The sequence below is a fragment of the Poecilia reticulata genome, chromosome 2, assembly GCF_904066995.2.
Source record: "Poecilia reticulata chromosome 2, P_reticulata-male-v2, whole genome shotgun sequence".
Lineage (NCBI taxonomy): Eukaryota > Metazoa > Chordata > Actinopteri > Cyprinodontiformes > Poeciliidae > Poecilia > Poecilia reticulata.
This window is the reverse complement of record NC_088831.1, coordinates 33,605,336-33,626,473: the sequence shown is the minus strand read 5'-3', so window position 1 is coordinate 33,626,473 and position 21,138 is coordinate 33,605,336. Positions and strand designations below refer to the sequence as shown.

The 21,138-nt window shown below is 38.0% G+C and overlaps 1 protein-coding gene across 1 annotated transcript; it reads left to right on the top strand.

Moving 5' to 3' along the window:
• Window positions 1-1,407: 1,407 nt before the first annotated feature.
• Window positions 1,408-20,296, top strand: trpm2 (transient receptor potential cation channel, subfamily M, member 2). Its single transcript, XM_008403936.3, has 32 exons — window positions 1,408-1,754; window positions 2,251-2,425; window positions 3,199-3,379; window positions 3,459-3,622; window positions 3,705-3,885; window positions 3,972-4,057; window positions 4,137-4,337; window positions 4,937-5,045; window positions 6,771-6,892; window positions 7,399-7,770; window positions 9,458-9,595; window positions 9,679-9,808; window positions 9,880-10,025; window positions 10,313-10,425; window positions 10,531-10,629; window positions 10,741-10,954; window positions 12,258-12,376; window positions 12,481-12,613; window positions 13,253-13,424; window positions 13,544-13,724; window positions 13,800-13,981; window positions 14,473-14,605; window positions 15,465-15,507; window positions 15,628-15,712; window positions 15,833-15,975; window positions 16,848-16,912; window positions 17,000-17,029; window positions 17,112-17,198; window positions 17,277-17,355; window positions 17,432-17,533; window positions 18,955-19,071; window positions 19,156-20,296. Exons 1-32 carry the CDS (start codon window positions 1,591-1,593, stop codon window positions 19,270-19,272), a joined length of 4,383 nt encoding a protein of 1,460 aa, XP_008402158.2. The 5' UTR covers window positions 1,408-1,590; the 3' UTR covers window positions 19,273-20,296.
• Window positions 20,297-21,138: the final 842 nt, after the last annotated feature.

Sequence of the window (21,138 nt, the reverse complement as noted above, 5' to 3'; positions counted from 1 at the left end):
CTATTCAAAATCGATGTGCTCGATGTCAACAAACCTACAGGAGTCCTACTTTTACACTCATAAGAAGTGAGCAATCTTCCAAGAGAAGTGACTGAAACACTGTGATGTGATTAATGAGGCTGATATTTAGATGTCTTTTCTTGCCCAAAGTCTTAAATTTAATGATTTTGACAAATATTTCTACAAATCAACCAAATCAGTAAATGTTAGCATTCTTCCTCCCTCTTTGGTTTGTTGAACTCTTAGACGTACATTGGGTTAAAAAGCAAGTATACACGTTGGGATGTAGGCACCTTAGATCTCTCCTTTTTGTTAATTTGGAATGGCATTTGTATGGTGGCCGACAAGTCCAAATGCGCAGCAACAGAGAAAACATGCATACGTGCACAAGTGAAATGCAGAAAACAAAAATAGACGCAAACAAAAAGCAAATAAAATGCAGCAAACAAAAAAAAGATGCAAACAAAAAAGAATACAAACACAAATGAAATGCAGCAAACAAAAAAGAGACGCAAACAAAAAAGAATCATATTTCTTGAGTTAAACATTGGATACTTAAGAAATAATTTTGCACTTTTTTTCTAAATGGGGGAGCAGTTGCTGTACTTGCTCTGTTATTCAATTAGATATGGTAGTAAGTTAGTAGGACGTTTGTAAAGATATAACATCTCTGAACCGATTTAAAAGAGGTCTGCCAAAGTGTGTGTATCAGTTGAAATCTAGCATTCTGATAATAGAAATTAGCAACAAGGTTAACTAAAATGTAGTCCTTAGCATCTGGGGTATTAACTAACATTGACTCATTCAATTCAGTATGCAAACATTAATGTGTGAGCTAAAAATAGCCAAAGTCTAAAAACAGATGAGACGTGAAACATTTCCCATCCACCGACATTTCCATTTTAAATGTGATGATACTGCGCTAAATGTGACAGAAGTAAGCTATATACAAGAAAAACTACTAAATTTTTGCATTCAAGTTTTACACTTGGCTCTCCATAAACAACAAACAACATTTTCCAAGTACAACCATAGACAAGTGTGCATTAGAAGATCCAGGAAGCCATCATGATTATCATAGTGTAGGAAAAATGTTAATGGAAAAAACACTGCGAAATCCTATGCAAAACAATTTCCTTTCACTTCATTTGTTCACTGCTTTGTGCTTTTCATAAACAACGCCAATAAGATTCATGGATGCTTGTAATTGTGATAAATTTAAGAAGGAGTATTATGAATGCTTTCCAAAACACTGTGTTAAATCTGAAAAAAACTCAAATACCTTCATATAATTCTTATTTTTCACAATTTACACTTGGTGTTACTTTTAAAGTAGATAATTTTTATGGATTTTGAAGAAATCTGATGCTTTAGTCCCTCCCCATGTTGGCAATGGCAGTAATGCATGCAGTCGACACTGCACAAAGAGCTCAGGGTCAGTTACTCAGCATTATTTCCGCCCTGCACTGCTCTGATGCAGCGAAGACTGTCTGCCAGCACAGAGGCTGCAGAGTATGCTCTCCCCTGCCATGCTGTCGGCCTGCAGCCTGACTTCAATCTGATCACCACCGGTCCTTGCATTATTCCAGCATGAAGGGAGATGAGATTCAGTCACCGTTAGATCCTTTTCTGGCAATCAAAACAGCATGTGAACATCTGCCCATCTACCCTTCTTTCCAGCGAAGTCCTTTCACTTCGTGGATCAAGGAGAACGTCTCAAAAAAGGAATGCTCTTTTTTTCAGAGGGATCCCAGGTAAGATGAGTCACTACTCTTTAAACTGTGCTTGTAGTTTTGATGCTTACTGATAATGAGAGGAAACTGATCTGGCTGTAGTTAAATCTCATTTTGAATCACTGCTGTGTTTCCAATTAAAGTGCTATGAAATACCAGCGACTATTTACAGAACTGTCTTGTTTTGTGTTGTTAAAGAAGCAACTAAAACTTTAATTTTTGTTTAAATTGTTTGATGTATTCTAAAAATGTCCAGTTCTGACAATCTTTTAATTTTACAGTCAAACATTGTGGATCTTAATTTACCTGATAGGACGGAAGGAGAAAAGTGGCTTGATGAATGAGAAATTAGATTAGTTTATGTTGTTTCCCCCAATGTTTCTGAATCCCTGTGAGGATTGTAAAGAATACCAAGGCAGTACAATAACATCACTATCGTAGTGCATAACCCACATGTCTAAACTTCTTCCACCAACATAGAAATGTGACATCATGCAATTTGTGTTTTTTTACATAGATGCAAAGAGCAACTATGTCATTGTGGATACTCAAAGAGTGACCACACTGATGAAGCTATCAAGCCAGAGGACTTCACCGGGGAAACCTGGGACAAAGCAAAACATATCCGCAAAGCTCCAACGGATGCTTTTGGAGACATCAGCTTTGGTGGTTTGGTGCAAAAGACAAGCAAGGTAAAATAATCCTATCTCCAACTCTAAACAGGGGGTGGGTGTTGTAGGCTTGATTTAAAAGAACTCTGTGTTTCAGCTGTTTTGCAGTTTTCTGGAATATTTTCTAAAGCATTTTTGTTATTTTCTCTTTTGACTTGGTCTAAACCCTTTGGCCAAACACGTTTAATTGCCTGGTGTGTGAATGTTGCTAAATATTTATCCCCTTAAACCTTTCTAGATTTCTTTCATGATTGTATTGTAATATTACAGTACAATCGTGTATTGTAATTAGATTGTTGTGTAATAATCCAACAATTGTAAGGTGGATGAAAAATATATGCTATGTGATTTTTACAATTTTTAAAAAATTTAAATGCATATGTTATAAGTGTGCTGTTCATTTGTGTTCACTCGTGATACCACCAAAATGAAATTAGATTTTAAATGCCATCCATCCTTCTATATTGACATCAACTCTTACCAGCTTTATCTCTTTTAAATAAAAGCATCTCCACAGGATGATGCTGACACTCCTACGTTTTACAAAGGGGATTGATTGTTCAGAGTAATCTGCAGATTTTTGGGGTTTTTTTTACATACAAAGTTCAAAGCTGAATCCTTTGCATTCACTTTTCTGTTATTTCTGTAAATCCTATGTATAAGTGACATCTCTATGCATGGCTGTAGTTTGACAAAAATCTTTTTGAAAAACTCCATATGTAGGAATATTTTTGTAATGCTCTGTAAATGTATACTGCTCCTTCTCATGCCACTTCTTGTATATTCATTGCCAGTATGTTCGAGTGTCGGCAGACACCAAAGCTGATGTGCTCTACGAGTTATTGACTCAACAATGGAAACTTTCGCCTCCAAATTTGCTCATATCTGTGACTGGAGGAGCCAAGAACTTGAACCTGAAGCCCCAACTGCAGAAGACTTTTCGCAGAGGGCTTATCAAAGTTGCCCAGACTACAGGTGAGACAGACAGAAAACTAGAAATAGGTGTGACGAATGTCAGCCAAAAACACACTCAGTGATACTTCATCCTCTGTAGGTGCATGGGTCATCACCGGTGGTACCCACTCTGGTGTGATGATGCATGTGGGACAGGCTGTGAGGGAGTATGCCCTGAGTAACACCATGCAGGGGCAAGTAGTGGCTATTGGAGTGGCAACATGGGGAGTAATTCACAACAAGGATAAATTGGTACATGAAGAAGTAAGATGAACACACTCTTCACATTATGCTTGTGAACAGATTTGTGTGTTTCCTTCATAGTTTGCATTGTGTTTGGCTGCAGGGTTGCTTCCCAGCTCATTATGTGATTGACACACAAGGTCAGGATAATCTGGCCTGTCTTGATAACAATCATACCCACTTCCTACTGGTCGATGATGGGACCAATGGACACTATAATGTGGAGAATGAGCTGCGTGCAAAACTAGAGAAATACATCTCAGGCAAAAATCTTGGAAACAAAGGTTAAAAGAAGATTAATTCTCATTATTAAAATTTAAAAAAATGTTCTTTGACTGCGAATAATTGTTTCATGTATTTTGCCATCCAGTGAGTTCTATGACCATCCCAGCCACACAAACCACAAAAATCCCAGTGGTTTGTGTGGCATTGGAAGGAGGATTGGGCACGCTCGATGTGAGGCAGCATTTTCCTGAATCTTCTCTCCATCTTTGATATTCCAGTAATCAGACCTTTCATTTGCGTCTCCTCCCAGACCATCTACAACGCCATGTGCAACGACACACCATGCGTGATCCTGGAGGGCTCTGGGAGAATAGCAGATGTCATTACTCAGGTGTTTGGAAAACCGGTCAGCCAGATCACCATCACTCTCATCCACAAGCTGACGAAGAAGTTTTTTGGTCAAGAGTATAAAACGTTCACAGAACAAAAGATTATAAAGTTTACAAAACAGGTTTGTGTACTGATGATGCTCCAATACATAGTAGTACACTGAGGTGGTTTTGGTATTTTGATATGGGTTATATGGGCAAGTTGCCTGGGACGGCCGCAGAAGGGCTTTTGGGGAATATGGCACTGTTGGGTTTGAAAGCTGAGTCAAACCTCTTCTAAACCTAAGAAATAGCAAAGGCAGCAAAACAACTCCCACAAAAAAATGTAAGAACCATACATGATGAAAAAGTTGCAGAGCTCTGAATCCTTTTTTATATATGTACTTCTTCAAAAAACCTTTTTTTTTTTTTTTTACATTTTCACAGAAAGAAATAATTTAAACTTTTATCAACCATCATGAAGAGTGAGGGAGTGTTTCCCCCTGTTCTAAACCACCCAGCAAGATATACAGCATAATGCTGCATATCTTCTATAAATTGATGAAGATTTACTGAAGCACATTGCCCGTATTACCTGACCTAAAACTGGAGAAATGTAATCTGATGTGCGACAGTAAATCTTCTCTTAAGTCACGTTTCAATATTTGTTTTTTTTAGCAGTCTGAAATAAACCTCCTCAAACAGCACGCTGGGTCTAGTCATGTGTTTGCTCTGTTTCCAGATTCAGGACATCATCAGAATGTCTCATTTGCTGACAATATTCAAAGCAAGCAAGGATGATCAGGGGGGAGTGGATTTGGATGTGGCCATCCTTCAAGCTCTTCTCAAAGGTAAGGTAGCAACAACTCCTTGCAAAAAAACTCTTGTTTTAAAATCCTACAACACTTTTCCTCTTTCTGGCTTTCTACAATTTCAAATTACAGTGTATTTCATTGTTATTTTATGAAACTGGACAACACAAAGTAGATGGAATGAAATTGATACATGATTTTTGCTTTTATTCTAATACTCCAACATAAAATCCACTGCAGTCCCTTGTATATACTTTAGACTCACTATAAATCCAGGTGCTGTGTCAAGGTCTCAAACATTTGTTAGAAAACCTTAGAGAACAAATTGTTCATACTGGAAATAGTATGGCACAACAGCAAATCTACAAAGATATGGCTTGACTGATGGGTCAGGCAAGGGGAACATAATTTGAGAATCAGCTCATAGTAACTCTGGAGAAGCTGCAGAGATTCATACCTGAGATAAGAGTATTTGCAGACAGGACAACTTCAAATGTATACACTTGAAAAATCTGGCTTTTATGGAAGAGTTTGTTTAATTGTTTAAATAAAACCATAAGACCAACATGGCAAATAACAAAATTATTATTTTTTTTGGCAGAAATCAAAAGTAACAGTAGAAGAGGTGGAAAATCAATACAATTGATATGTTCACAATGGTGAGAGCATCATGCCACGGACGGGAATGTTTTTCTTCAGCAGGAGCAGAGAAGCTGGTCAGATGGAACTAAACACAGATCAGTCCTGAAAGAAAACCTTTTGGAGGTTGCAAAAGACATGAGACTGGGTTAGAGGTTAACCTTCCTGTGGAACAACCCAAACCCTACAGTCAGAGCTTCAATGGTAGAGTTTAGATCAAAGCATATTCCTGTATTTGAATGGTCCAGTCAAAGTCCACCTAGATCCAATTTGGAATCTGTGACAAGAATCAGAAATGTAAGAACATAGCTTTATTTGAAAGAAGCAAAAATAAGCCGAAAAAAATATTTTATCTCCCTTTATAACTCATGTAACATAAAATTATATTAATCTTAACATACTGTTGTTTCTTGTTATAATGTGTACAAAGTGTGTGAACTTTTGGAATACTTTGGGAGATACTGTGTAAATGTCTGAATGGACTGTGCAGTCCAGAACCACAGCACAGCAATGAGCTTGAAGGGGAGAAGACTTAATACAATACACTGCTCACAAAGAGGATTATGTTACTTCTCAGAATACACAGTCACAAGTCAAAAGTATCAAATGTGAAGTGATTGAAGACCAGGAAGGATCCTTCTGACATTAGTGAACATTGGCTATGTGGAAAGATATATGCTGATGTGTTTAGAAACATGCAATGCTTCCTCCTGGGCCTCACCAACATCCCTTCAGTGCAAGGTTAATGCACGTTGTGTAGAAGACGCTCCAAGCGCTAAAACAGTGTGAGTCCACGCCACTGAACACTCCATTAATGCTCGTATTATGATGATTCATCTAACTGTCTGAAATGCTTTCCCTCAAGTTTCCATCAATTAGTTTTCTTCTGTGTTTGCATGTCATCGGGAAACAATCTGTCTTACTCAGCTACGTTTGGACATCTGCTGTCTTCCCGTCTAACACAAACTTTAGTCTATGAGTTTTCCAATCTTTTCAACCAAAGCTACTTCTCTGCTTCTTAAACGGTTTACCATAGGGGTTATTTGCCTTAAATAAAAGTGAATAAGTGTGTGTGCAACAGATATCCTGACGACATTTACCTGTCAGTGTGTATTCTACCTTCAGCTTCGAAGACCATTGAATCACAACGAGGTGAGTCCTGGAAGAGGCAGCTGAAGTTGGCTATCGCCTGGAATCGAGTGGACTTAGCCAAGACTGAAATTTTCACTGAGCAACGCACGTGGAAGGTGAGTTTCCTTCAGACCACAGCGCAAGTTAAAAACAGGATGTAGATTTAAACTTTATTTCAAATTATTCCACCAATACATTTTTAGGGCACTGTTTCTAATTTTAGAAAAGCAGGTCAATATGGAGTCAAAACAAATAGATCAGCAGCAATGTGGCTATAAACACTATAGATTGTAGAATCTTTATTAAACTTTTTTGTTATTATTTAGGATTCAAGTAGTAGCACATACCTAATTAATGCAACTACATGGAACTAGATAATGAAAAGTCAGATTTGTTGGAGATCTCATGAAACCATTTGAAACTCTGCGGTTAAATTCCTACTTAAAATTAAATTCCAGTCTAAATTGAGGTGTACATCTGATTTTTCTTTAAAAATATATGACAGATAATGGGTGCAATGAATGCTTCTTCAATTTATATATTTCAGATATGTTGGGTTTTTAAATTCCCTCTTTTTTGATATATGACTCTTTGTTTCCAACATCTTCTTTTCTTTCTTTAGTCCAGCGAACTCCACGAGTTCATGACGTCAGCCCTGGTTGGCAACAAGCCTGAGTTTGTGAATCTTCTCCTGGAGAACGGTGTGTGTCTGAGGGACTATCTGAAGAATGACGACACCCTTTGTGGGCTCTACAAACAGCTGCCCAACTGCTTCTTCTTGTACAAGTTGGCCAAGAGGGTGAAACTTGCCGGCAGCAGCAACAGGAGGCAGGCACTGGGCCGAAGGGTTCGTGTTCCGGCAGGAGAAAACATCTCACTGACTCATGTCTCTGATGAAGTGCGCCACCTGCTGGGAAGATTCACACAGGACATCTATCCTCCATCCACCATGACATACCATCTTGACATGTCCACAGAGGACATCTCATCATCTGTGAGTATATTTTATTCTGAACTTTATTCAGTGTATGATAATAGCTTTTTTTCCCTTCATTTTAAGAGCAGTCTCAAATCTACAAGCATCTCTTCTGACCTCTGCTGTTAATACCTTGTACAACCCTTTTCCACTTGGTCTTCCCCTATAACATTTCAGGCAGTGATTGAATACAAGGAAATTTTAGATCATTAATTTTTGTGCACTTTCTCTACATTTTCCAGATGTTTTCATCCTTTCTTATGCTCTTTTCTCTTTAGTCCACAGTTTAGTCACATTTTAGATCGGATTCTTTATTCATGTTCTAAACCACCTATATTGAATTTCCACACATTCAAGAACCAGGTTTCATAAAAAATTAGAGGTCTTCAGAGATGTGTGTGCCAAGGAATTTCAGGCTTTTCACTTTGTACACACTTTGTACTCTTTTATGACTAGTCTTATGAGAATAACTTTTTCTGTGAATTTAGAAACAGTGTAGTGATACATAACACAATAATGGGTTTACATTATTGTGTTATTGTGTTATGTAAACACAATAACACAATGATGTCATTGTGTTGTTGTGCAGAGTAACACAATATTGTTATTGTGTTATTGTGCCCAGGGTAGAGAACTACTCTGGGCACAATAACACTGGGCTTAACTCAGATTCTTATAAAGCTCCTATGCTGAGCATCAGCATGGAATGATGTGGGACCGTACTAATGGACTGTGGCCATTACACTGGTGCCAGGGATTCTTATTATCCACACAACATTTAGAGACAGGCTGCCAATCAAGATGTTATTGAATGCAGAGCTGCAGTTCCACAAGCAGCAACCTGGCATAAGTCTCCTTCTATGCCACGAAGCACTTTGTCAGGGATTTTTCTTGTGATTTCAACATATGCTTTGGAGAGCTATGATGAAAGGTGTAAAGATTTATGGGAAACAGTAAGTCATTTATTTCTCAAAAGATGGAGGTTAAGAAATGTGAAAAATGTTTGTCATATATACAATAATTTTTAATTGTAAAAGTACATTTATTTATTTATTTATTTATTTATTTATTTATTTATTTATTTATTTATTTATTTATCCAGAAGGAAAATAAAAAGGTTCAGTGTATCTAGAAAGCACTCTGCCTTGAATTATGTAACAGCTTTATTCCAAACAGTATTAAATTTACTTTTTACTTCAAAATTGGCATTGTATGGCATAATACGGCATTGTGATAATGTGGAAAAAAGTTTTTGGAACTTTTGCAAATGTATTAAAAATGGCAAACCACAAAATCACATGGATTTGTTTAATACTTTGTTGATCCACCTTTGGCAGCAATTACAGCCTGAAGACTTTCGAGTATGATGCCACAAGCAGTTGTTCTTCTAGAGATCTTGGCCTTTTTCTGCTGTCAAATGGACAATCTGCCAGTTCCTGTTGCTGTAAAGCATTCCCACAGCATGATGGTGTCACCACCTTGCTTCACTGTAGGGATGGTACTGGCCTGGTCATGAGCTGTGCCTTGTTTCCTTCAAACATGATGCCTGGCATTTGCCTCTTGTTCATGGGATGTGATTGGATTAATTTTTGTTTAAAATGTTATTAACAGGCATTATTTCACTGACTCCTCCATGTCTGGCAGTTTAATTGAGACTGTACCTGACAAGTTAACCCAAAATCCCAATTGCTGACATTTTTTCCAGGTATCTAAAGATCAGACAACGATCCAGGACCTGTTGAGGCAGAACAGAGCTGAAGCCCAGAGGGATCCAGGCAGTGACCTTTTCCTTTGGGCAATTATCCAGAGCAACAAGCATCTGTCTGAAATTGCCTGGGATCAGGTGATTAAAAACTCCTGCACATGTAAAATGAAAGTGTCTTCAAAGTGGTTTATGTGTAACTGTATTTCTCTGTCTGCATGCAGTGTAGAGACTGCATGTCTGCTGCTCTGGCTGCCAGTAAGATCCTGAAGAAAATGGCTGAGGAGGGAAGTGATGCTGACGAGGCTCAGGAAATGCGGGAGCTCGCCGAACACTATGAAAATCATGCGATTGGTATGAGACAGAGGTAAAGAGAACATTTACAGATTGATGTGGGATTTATTGAGCTGTATGTGTGTCCTCAGGTGTGTTCAGCAAGTGCTACAACAGTGATGAGGAGCGCGCCCAGAAGCTGCTGGTTCGAATCTCGCGTTTATGGGGCAAGACAACATGTCTGAGGCTGGCGCTTGAGGCCAATGATAAAAACTTTGTGGCTCAGTCAGGTGTTCAGGTGAAGCAGATTTTGATTTATATTGTATAAATTAATACATTAAACTGTGTGGTCAGATCACAGACCAAATCTTAACCTTCTTTTACATTGTACTGCATATTTAATAACGTAAAGTTAAGTAATTCAACTTCTTGAATGGAGACCAAAATACTGGTGTTCAAAAGTCTTGCTATTCCTCATTTCTGTTTTCTCCAGTTTTAAAGATTACTATAGGCGATTCAAAGACAGTCTGTTTTCTTGAACCCGAGTAATTCATCAAAAATCTTGATAAGACTCTTGTGCTTTAGGCTCTTCTTACTCAGATCTGGTGTGGTGAGCTTTCAGTTGAAAATCATGTGTGGAGGGTGCTGCTCTGCATGGTCTTCTTCCCTCTGATCTACACAAGATTTGTGGTTTTCAGGTGAGATATTAATGGGAGTAATTTCATAAAAGACAACCTCATAAGTTGTAAACCCTCACATTTCCAAAGTTATTTTCCACAATCTTATCTGTTGTTCCTTTGTAGACGTGATGAACTCATCCACAGAGAAACTGAGAAGATTGAGGAAATAAAGACTGTAGAGAAAGTGACAGGAAGCAATATGAGGACAAATGTTCATCGCTCGTAAGAGGACAATCTTTCTTTGATTTATTTACAATACAACATTTGCTGATAGTTTTAATCAGAGTTATGTTGATAATCGATTTTTGCACACAAATCTGTTTTTGCCCACAGAAAGACGAATACGAAGCCTCTGGGCTGCTGGTCCAGATTGGTTGGACTGTACTGCTCTCCTCGAGTCAAGTTTTATGGAAACATCGTCTCATACTTCGCCTTCCTGTTCCTGTTTGCTTACGTCCTGATGATCGACTTCCAGAGTACTCCATCTATAGCAGAGCTGGTGCTCTACATCTGGTTGTTCACTCTGGTGTGTGAGGAGATCAGACAGGTGAGATGCTGCAGACATAGTGAACATTCACTGATAAACATACTACGGCTTCCAGACTTAAATGTACCCCTAAAGATGTGTAAAAACCTTAAAAATTGGTTTCCTCTCGGTGGAAAGTCCCTGGGACACCTCACCATGGAGGCATCTAATAGACCTCCTAACCAGAGCCTAGGCCACTTCAACTGGCTCCTCTCAATGGAGCAGCGGCTCTGATTTCTGAAAAATCAGAAGAAAAAAAAAGATTTTTGCAGCTTATACCTACAATCTTGTTCTTTGGTCGACCCAAAGCCCACAAAAAAAGGTAAAAACATAGATTGACGGGGTAAATTGGGAGCTCCACCTTTCAGCACAGCTCTCTCTTCACCATGACAAAGTGCATCACTACAAACACATGATCAATCTGCCTATCAATCTCCCCGCCCTGTTTTTTCCACTGTCATGAACAAAATCCCGAGATACTTCTTCTCCTGAGGCAGGACCTCTTTCCCTACCCAAAGAAGGTGCTCTCCTCTTTTTTGGTTTATGACCATGGTCTTGGATTTGGAGGCAGTGATCCTCATCCCAGCCTTTTCACACCTAGCTGTAGACAATCTCCAGTGAAAGCTGCAGATCACAACTTGATGAAGCTAATATGACCATACCATCTGCAGAAAGCAGAAACCTGATCGTAAGACCACCAAATTGGATCCCCTCAACACTTTGGCTGCATCTCAAAATTCTGTCCATAAAGGTTGTGAACAGAATTGGTGACATAGGGCAACTTTGGCCTTTGTCAAACTTTGATAAGCTCTGACACCGGCTGTAACCTAATGGCTACAGTGGCTCGTTTTGACTATCGTTACCCTCCACATGATTTGGTCAAATGCCTTCTCCACAAAACACAGGTAGACTGGTTTGGTGAATTTCCATGCACCCTCCAGAATCATTGCCGAGAGTGTAGAGCTGGTCCAGTGTTGCATGGCCATAATGAAAACCACACTGTTTCTCCTGAATCAATGATATTGTTAGCTGTGCAATAGACTCTCTTCTCTAGAACCTGGAAATAATTTCCAACTCCCGTCCAGAAACTCCACTGCAACAATACAAATGTGTGGCTTTCTGTATCCTTTATGTAGATATGACATGCTGATCCCTCTTCGAAACATAAAATCTAGAAGAATGAGTAGCTTCATCATATTTTATTTTTAACTGTTTCAACATTTAAAGCTGTCCAGATAAGAGATCAAATATAATCGTATTCATAATAAATATATAATGATAAAATCCTGACATCTCAGTTTAGATCTCTTTTCTTCTGTTTCAGCTGTTTTATGATCCTGATGGTTTTGGATTTTGTAAGAAAGCTAAGAGGTACATTCATGAGATGTGGAACATTTTGGATGTCATCTCCATCGTGCTGTTCTGTCTAGGTCTTGCATTCAGGTACATTCTTGCTTTCTCAGAGGGACATGGAAAGTCTTTCAAGCTATTCAATAATCTGTGACTCACCAACTATTCATTTTATTATTATTATTTTTTTACCTCAGGCTGACAACTCAGTTGTCCTACCCAGGTAAAATCATCCTGTGCATCGACTTTGTGGTCTTCTGCCTCCGTCTCATGGCAATCTTCACCATCAGTCGTATACTGGGACCTAAAATTATCATAGTCAGGAAGATGGTGAGGAGTTTGCATGAATTTTAAATGATGAACCTGATAAAATGTGGAGACAACAGTACAGTACTGATCTTCCTGACACTTACGCACCTCTGATCCTTAAATAGTCTTTAAAGACAGAATTTTGACAGCAGGGTGCACAATCCTGAAAGATAGGACCTTATAAAATCTTGTTAGTAGTGGCCTAAAGCTGTAGATATATATTCTTAAATTATTAAAAATGGCCCAAAAATAAACTGTAATTTAAGCCATTGTGGATTTTAAATTAGGGCTGCATAGCTGCGCAGTTGGTAGCACTATGCAGCAAGAAGGTGATGGGTTAAAATTCTGGTCTGGCACCCCTTGCAACTGTGTAAAGATAATAGATGGATGGAATTCAAATGAGAAATGTGTATGCATCCCGTTTCAGTGTTAAATAAAAAACTATTCTCTCTTTACCACTAAAAAATGATCATCTGATGTTCACTTTAGCTAGTTTCATCCAAGTCGTTCATGATATTGTTGATGCAGAGTGTCTGTCAAATTAATTTCAATTAAGTCCTACATGTCTGTTTCTTTTTCTGAGAATAAATTGGATTATTAACATGTCTGTAATGGCAGCTAATCTTTTTGTCCTCTAACTGATGGAATTTTGTGCTCCAGATGATGGACATGTTCTTCTTCATGTTTCTTCTGAGCATCTGGGTCATGGCGTATGGTGTTGCCAAACAAGGCATCCTCATCGAAAATGACAATCGACTGGACTGGATCATGCGCGGGGCTGTTTACGAGCCGTACCTCATTATATTTGGAAATTTCCCTGAAAACATTGACAGTGAGTGGAGAAGTGTTCTGTGCAGTTTTATTAAGTTTGGAAAAATACAATATGAGGCAATGTGACACATGTTTTCTTGTTGATACAGCATTTTCTAGTTTGTGTTTTGTCTCCTGCAGATGCTAAATTTGATATAAAATCATGCAGCATGAATGGTACGGATCCCATGAAGCCCAAGTGTCCTAAGCTGAATGAAAACGAAATGCCAGTGTTCCCTGAGTGGCTCACCATCGTTATGCTCTGTGTTTACTTGCTGTTTGCCAACATATTGCTCCTCAACCTCCTCATAGCCATCTTTAAGTGAGTCCTTAGCACCACACCATTGTTCAAATTTGTTTCCAACATAATTAATCTGTTAATCTTCCACCTGCACAGCTACACGTTTGAAGAGGTCCATGACAACACGGACAAGATCTGGAAGTTTCAAAGATATGAGCTGATCAAGGAGTACTACAGCCGCCCAGCTGCCCCACCTCCTTTCATCATCTTCAGTCATCTCTACCTCTTCATCAGAAAAATGGTGCTGTTCAAGGCTCCGATCCCATCTACTGAGTTCAGTAAGGCCACAATCCCTTACTGATAGTTTACAAGAGGTATTCTCAGGGTCACTTCTTTCAATGATCATCTCCCTCTCCTGTGTTGTAGATGATTATCCATTTTTAGTTCCACGAATACATCCTTTCTCATAATCATTTGTAGTTATTTCTATTTTACTAAAAGTAAACTGATCAGAGATTTGCATTGTCAATTTCTTTGCAAAGGTTTGACTTCCCAATTTCTCAGATTTACAGTATATGTTCCTGTCAATTGCATTTTCAAACATAAAAGTATTATTATTTACAACCAATCATGCGCCAATGTCTGTTGTTTGAGTGCGTAGTACAGTGCTGTCTATTTATATCACATATACTCCAATGGTATTTAAATTACACCAATGCAGACACTGACATGAATAAGTCCAAGTGTGTTTTGTATGGAGGTCTGTGGAACCTTATGACTGAGACCAAACAGAATACAAATCACACCGCATTTCTTTTTTTTTTCCCAGAGAAGCAGCTTAATCCGATAGAAGAAGAGGAGCTATTATCCTGGGAGGCCTTGATGAAGGACAGATACCTGCTATCTACACGGCAGGAGAAGAGCCAGAGCATGGAGATATGTATTCCGGATACCTCTCAAAAGTAAAATCCTGCAGAAAGTTATTTTCTGCTATCTTTTTTTTTTCTACTCAGATCCGGCTATTATATGGCTAATATCTCTAAATACCTTTGTGTAAGCTTTTGAATGAAAGCCAATCAGAATCTTTACTGAAATGGGGGATTTTATATTGCAAATGGTTATGTATAAGTTTATCTTTTTTTAATAATTTCTGCCTCATTTTAGGATTTTGTGGCTCAGACTTTTAAAATCATCATCATTCAGTTAAACTCACATTGAAGCTTAAACCCAGTATTATTGAGCAAGTATCCATCTATCCATCCATTCATCCATCCATCCATACATACACCCATCCATCATTTCACCCACTTACCCTTAATGGAGTTGCAACCTAGTGAGATCATGACTTTCACATTTGTCTCAGGGCACCACAGAGACAACCATGCACACACACACTTAAGCAGAATTTAGAAAGACCAATCAATCTGACTGTCATGTTTTTGGACTGTGGGAGGAAGCTGGAGTACCTGGAGAGAACTCACACATGCACAGGGAGAAAATGCAAACTCCATGCAGAAAGACCCCAGGCTCGTATTTGAACCCAGAACCTTCTTGCTGCAAAGCAACAGTGCTACCAGTGCAGTTCTCAATATTTTTGTATATTTGATCATTCAAACTCATTTGTCTAGAATTTAGCTTTCAACTCATAATTTTTGTTTTATCTGTGGATAATATGTTTTGCTGTATACATTGTAAGTAAATTACATTTCATATGCAATTTATTTATAATGACATAAAAAATGTGAACATTGATTTTTTTTAAATTGTTAATCAGCTAAACTAAATCTCACTCACTCATGTTACTTTTGCTTGTTTCCTGAGGGTTACCACCTTAACTGAACGGATGGAGAAACTAGAGGAGCAGGTTATGAACTGATTTAATGACTCCTTTAATCTAAATCACCATATAAATTATGTTTTATCCCCCCCTTCTCCATCACTGCCTGTGCAGCTTGTTAATTTACTGGTTACTTTGTGTCTTCAGGTCACCCAATCAAACAAATCACTGCAGAGGATTGAGGACATTCTGAAATCTCTGGTTGCTCCTGCAAAAGAAACTCAGCCACAGAGTACAAACCATTAAACCCTCCTCAGTCACACTGTTACATTCACATTAACCTTTCTGTTCATACAGAGTTGTATAATTGTTTTACTTGTTTACTGTTTTTCTTGTCAACTCTCTCCTGCAGCCTCAACTATGCCAGATGAATCCTCCGACTCTTTGAGGACAGCAGAAGAAGAAGTTGGCTTCCACGTGGAGTCCCATCAGCTTCAATTCCCGGAGAGCAAAATCAAACGCTTCCCTGTTCCAGAGGAAAAAGTACCATGGAAGGTACTTCACAAACAGTGCTGTGCAAAAGTTTACCCTTGAACATTTCCGCATTTTTTTAAGTTACACAGTGGTATATAATTGTCAAGAGGAAGGAAAATTATTCCAGATTTTCTGAATTTTTTGCAAAAGAGGATCTGAAAAGTGTGAAATGCATTGGTTTTGCATTAAGTTCTGTGTTTGTCATTTTTGTTTGTGGAGAACCAAATTACAGGCAGGAGGTAGTCTCATTACAACACAAGAATTTAATAATAAAAAGAGGCGAGCGGGATTGATGAAATGAATATTGCCAAATAAGACTAGTGAATAGTGCCACAGTTTACAAAGAGAATGCTCTGTCCCCAGGGAGGAGTGGACAGAGTCCAGCGGGTTGTTCTGTGAGGAGGAGGCAGTGGAGCACTGGAGGGTGGACAGGTTAGGTTGGTTGAAAGCTGTATGGTTAGAGATCATAGATGTATTCTGTGAGGTTCTTGTACAAGGAGGCTTTAATCCATGTACAACAATCTGGATTGCCAAAGAACAATCCATCAAGTAACCAGAGAGGAAACTGGATGGGCTGACACTCAGGTGCAGAATGGCCGACAGCTGGCTCCTCTTAAGCTCCTGGTGGTGAGCAGATTAGGAACAGGCATGCAGGGGAATGTAAATGCACAACACACTTTTACCATTTTTATTTAGGAACACATAACTTCTTTTAGGTTTATTGAATATAATTGAATAAAATGCATTGCTTTTTGTTGTAATTAACAAAATGTGGAAAGTTCCAAAGGTTTCCTAGGTGCCATAAATGAAAAGCTATTCATTTTCAAAATCACAGCATAAAAAAATGTGTTCGAGAAAAATGGATTTGGATGTTTGTTTGTTCTTTTTGGCAGGTCAGTTTCAGCTCATACATGCCGACCTATTACAGTTCTGAAGATGGAAATGGGCGTGCAGATGAGTATGTTTTGATAATGAGACAACCCTTTACTGACCCAACCTCTTTAACCTGCTTTGCATTACTTGTATTTTTTCCCTTTAATCACAGATCTGGACCAGAAGACTTAGATAATTACAGGTGGGTTAAAACATAAAGAATAACTGATGTTCAGACCTTAGGAGATCATCTTGATGTCTGTTATGGATCCTGTCATCATTAGAAACCCAGGAGGGAGGACGGGCATCAGGGGGAGAGGCGTACTCAGCCGTCTTGGTCCAAATTTGAACCTGGATCTTGTGTTTACACGGTAGGTCATCTGATATCCTGGCATGGGTTTCAAATGTTTGTCTCTCAGATCTAAAGAACTTGAAATTGGATTTTTCAGGTGGCGAGACAGTGCGAGGTCTGAGCTGGAGTTCCTGGCTGTTTTGAACCAAAATCAAAGATCTTTAGCTTTGCCTGGGGTGAGTGGTTATTGGTTCACTTTTGTTTTGTTTTGGGTTTTAGTGAGATATATTGGTTGTTCTTCTGTACCTTCAGGGTCCTGTTGACTCTCTGGATCACCTGCCAGGAAATCTAAAGGGAATTCTGGGAAAGAAGATGTTTGAAGCCCTAGATGCAAAAGTGTCTGAGGGAGTAACGGTCAGTTTGGCTTTTTAGTATTTTAGCTTTGGTTTGATTCAGAAATATTGCTTTTTATGATGTGCTTTTGTGATGTGCTTTCATGTAAATGTAGTGTTTTTGTATAATCTATTGTTTCATAAATGGTTATTTATTGGATAGCAGTATTGTATCTCATATTTTAGCACCAGACATTAAGCAGAAACACATTAAGTTACTATTTCTGTAGCTGCCAATGACAAACACTGTCTATATAGTATAGGAACTTACTGACAAAAAGATTGTTTACAGTTTATAGCGCCATGCAAAAAATATTGATACCATTTAAACTTTTTTCAAATTATTCACAAATACAAACCTCAGTGTTTCTATTTACTGTGTTATGTAATTTACATATAAAAAGGATAATTTTAAAGTGAATGGAAAGTAATACATGTTTGTCAATATGTTAGAATCACAGATTTGTATTTTGCATCATTTCTCTTCAAAAAAATATTCAAAATTCAAAGAACCATTTTGCCCTCAGTCCCACTAATAACATTTGCATAAAGCTGCAAAAATTGCACAAGCTTTTAAAAAAATGACAGCTTATATTTCTGAGGAATAAATAACATAGGAAATGGTTGTCATTTTTTTAAAGAATCATAATTTCATTTCTACGTTCAGCTTTTTAAAAAAAAGCATATTACCTTTAATATAAATTATCTGAATGATTTTCTAAAAACTTATTAGGAGCCAAATGCTTGTAGCAGATTAATAATCTTTGGAAAACTAACTTGTTTGCTTGTGATCTCTGTAACATTATCTGTCGTTTATTTGCTTACATCTTGCTATTTTAGTTTATTATTTGTGTGTTCATCTATTCTCTTTGTTTGTGCTTTAGTTTGTTTTCTTAGATTCATATTTCATTTCTGTTTATTGTTTTAGTTTAGTCTCCAATTCAGTTGTTTTTTTTTATCTTTCTGTTTATCTTTCACTTTCCCTTTGGTTTCCAGTTTTTGCGCTCTCTATCTTCTCATCTCACCATTGCCTGCTCTCTCTCAGCTGCTTCCACTTCTCCCTGAGCTCCTCTGGTTCCCCTCTCATTTCGGCTCCTTCTTCAGAATGTATATTGACTATTCTCATTGTTATTCACTAGTTCCTCCCGTTATGCTGCCTGTTTCCTGGTCCTCACTCCATGTTTGTGTTGTCCAGAAGTCTATTGTGTCTAAGTTCTCTTTTGTTCACTTCATTAAAAGCCATTTTCGTCAGCAGGTTCTTTGTGTGTGGGTCCTCGATTCTACGCTGAGCATGACAAAACCAGTCGGTTTCCGGCTGTAACAAGACTTTTATGAATCCATGTTCCTTCATCCTTTATTTTGAGTTTTGTTTGTGAATAATGTTTATTTGCTGAGATGAGTAATGATGAAGTTTTTCTTGATCTACTCTGGATTGTGTTTCAGGTGTGCGAGGGCTATGTGGACGACTGCAGGAACACAGACAATGCCTGGGTGGAAACAACTGTCCTAAACATTCACCTGGACATAACAAGCCAAGTGATGGTGGACATTAACAACATGGTGGGAAGGATTTTACTTTTCTTTTTCGTACAATACATACAGTTTGATAAGTTTAGGAGATGTTTGACCTGCTGTCATCAATAGGTTATAAGCGGCGACAGCTGCCTCCAGTGGCAGGAGGTGAGCAGCAGAATCAGACTCAGCCCGAACCAAAGACGCTCGCTGCAGCAGGTGGCGGAGCTGCACAACACGAAGTTCTGATCATTCTGGTCCTGTTTGACAATGTTATATTCATATTGCATTAGGAAAACTTATCTTGAAGCCTGGCACATAGAAGACAATCCGTGAATCACCTTGTGCCTTTCAGTGTCGCCTTTGTTGTGATTCATTTGAAGAAAATATGCAGCAGATCCTTACCTGAACTTCTGTTCTTTCTCTTCACTACAGTTTATATTGCTGACACTTCATATCATTCCCAAACAAGTTCATGTTGTTATAATACAACTAAAAGTTCATTATGGGAATTTAGTTTAGTTGTTCTGCAATGTTTGTAGAAACAGCACTCTATATATCTTTTCTGCTTGATGTGATACACCTTTGACCATAAAAGTGAATGAAAACATCGATATTCAATGATTAGGATGGTTGAGAGAATACTGCAGTCAATGCAATGTCTAATAGACAAAACATACCACAGTAATAATTTGTCTATAAAGCAAATTCATGGATGGCTTTTTATAACAATGTATTGCACTATCAATTCATCTACTTGAATAAACATCAAATCTTCGTCATACCTTTTATTCCAAGAATCCAATAAAATGACTGAAAGGCTCTTTTTTTTTCTTGCTGTTTAACTTATAAACACCTAGTTACTTATTAGTCGTGGGTGAATTTACTGTGTTTAGCATGCAGGAACAACTCTGAGAACTCATTATTTCAGGTCAGTGAATATTCAGCTCCTGCTCTGCTGCAGCTTGGTTTCGGAGCAGCTTCCGCCGCTTCTGATTGGTTGAGGGGGAGGTGGCCAGACACATGCTGTAGTATCGGTCTCACGCCCTCCTCGTAATCTGTATCGCTGTTTTCATCAAATACTGGTCCTTGTTGTAACTTATGTGTTCAGTGTAAAAACAGACATGTTAGCATTGTATGAAAGCTGCACACGCAACAGCCAGTGACTTTAATTTACTCAGTTTAAATCACGTTTTTGTGTTATCGTAACGTTAATGTAATATCTATAGTTTGTACGTAGACATAATAAAAAAATACGATTGGTAGATGTTAACTTTGTTTTGATTTTTGTGTCATAAATATTGTTTGTCCTACACGTACAGACTGCGCAGACAAGCTATTTTTAACCACAGCGGCAGAGATACGAAAAGAAGAAGACGTCACACTCCAATTGTGTTTTGTGGCACTACACCAATGTATTCAAAAGACAGCTTTGCTCATAATAATACAGCCACTTCAATCCGTATCGACATTCTGGGATAAAACAGAAAACAAAAGATATCTAGATTTATAACCACAAACAAAACCTTAATTTGAGATCTAAACCCCTGTTGTTGACAGAATAAGGTACTTAAGAAATGACAGAGCTTGGCTATTAAGAAAATTTAATATGAACAACCTAACAGTGTTTATAGAACATTTTTCTTTACAAATAAAACATGTACAGGTTGGTATGCATTTGTATTAACCTTTATTTTGATTGTAACATAGAAAACCAAATAAGTAAATTAAAGTATTAAATACATAATATGAGTATATATCCAGATGTTCTGCGATGTCTTACAGGGTTGTTTGAGAACATTAATGAACAAAATGCATCAAATAGATCAAGGAACAGAGCAAATAGGTTAGGAATAATATTGTGAAGAAGTTTAAAGCAGGGCTCTAAGCCATGGTTTGGACCATGGTTCAATATATCAACTTTTAATCAAAAGAGCTACAAACCTACCAATACATGGCCCTCATAAACTCGCTTAGCAGAAAACATTAAAATGTAGTCAAGAGGTCCATCTAAACTCTATGGATTTCTACTGTGTGCACTACACAATTATTTTCTATTGGAAAGATATATGAAAGCAATCTATGAAAATATAAACGAGCCATTTCAGAACAAAG

Bases quoted from the DNA above. Each gene is read 5' to 3' on its own strand.
- trpm2 (XM_008403936.3), top strand. From the start codon at position 1,591: ATGAAGGGAGATGAGATTCAGTCACCGTTAGATCCTTTTCTGGCAATC. The intron at 15,976-16,847 runs GTACTTCACAAA...TCTTTTTGGCAG, and splicing joins AGGAAAAAGTACCATGGAAG to GTCAGTTTCAGCTCATACAT. The intron at 17,534-18,954 runs GTCAGTTTGGCT...ATTGTGTTTCAG, and splicing joins AAGTGTCTGAGGGAGTAACG to GTGTGCGAGGGCTATGTGGA.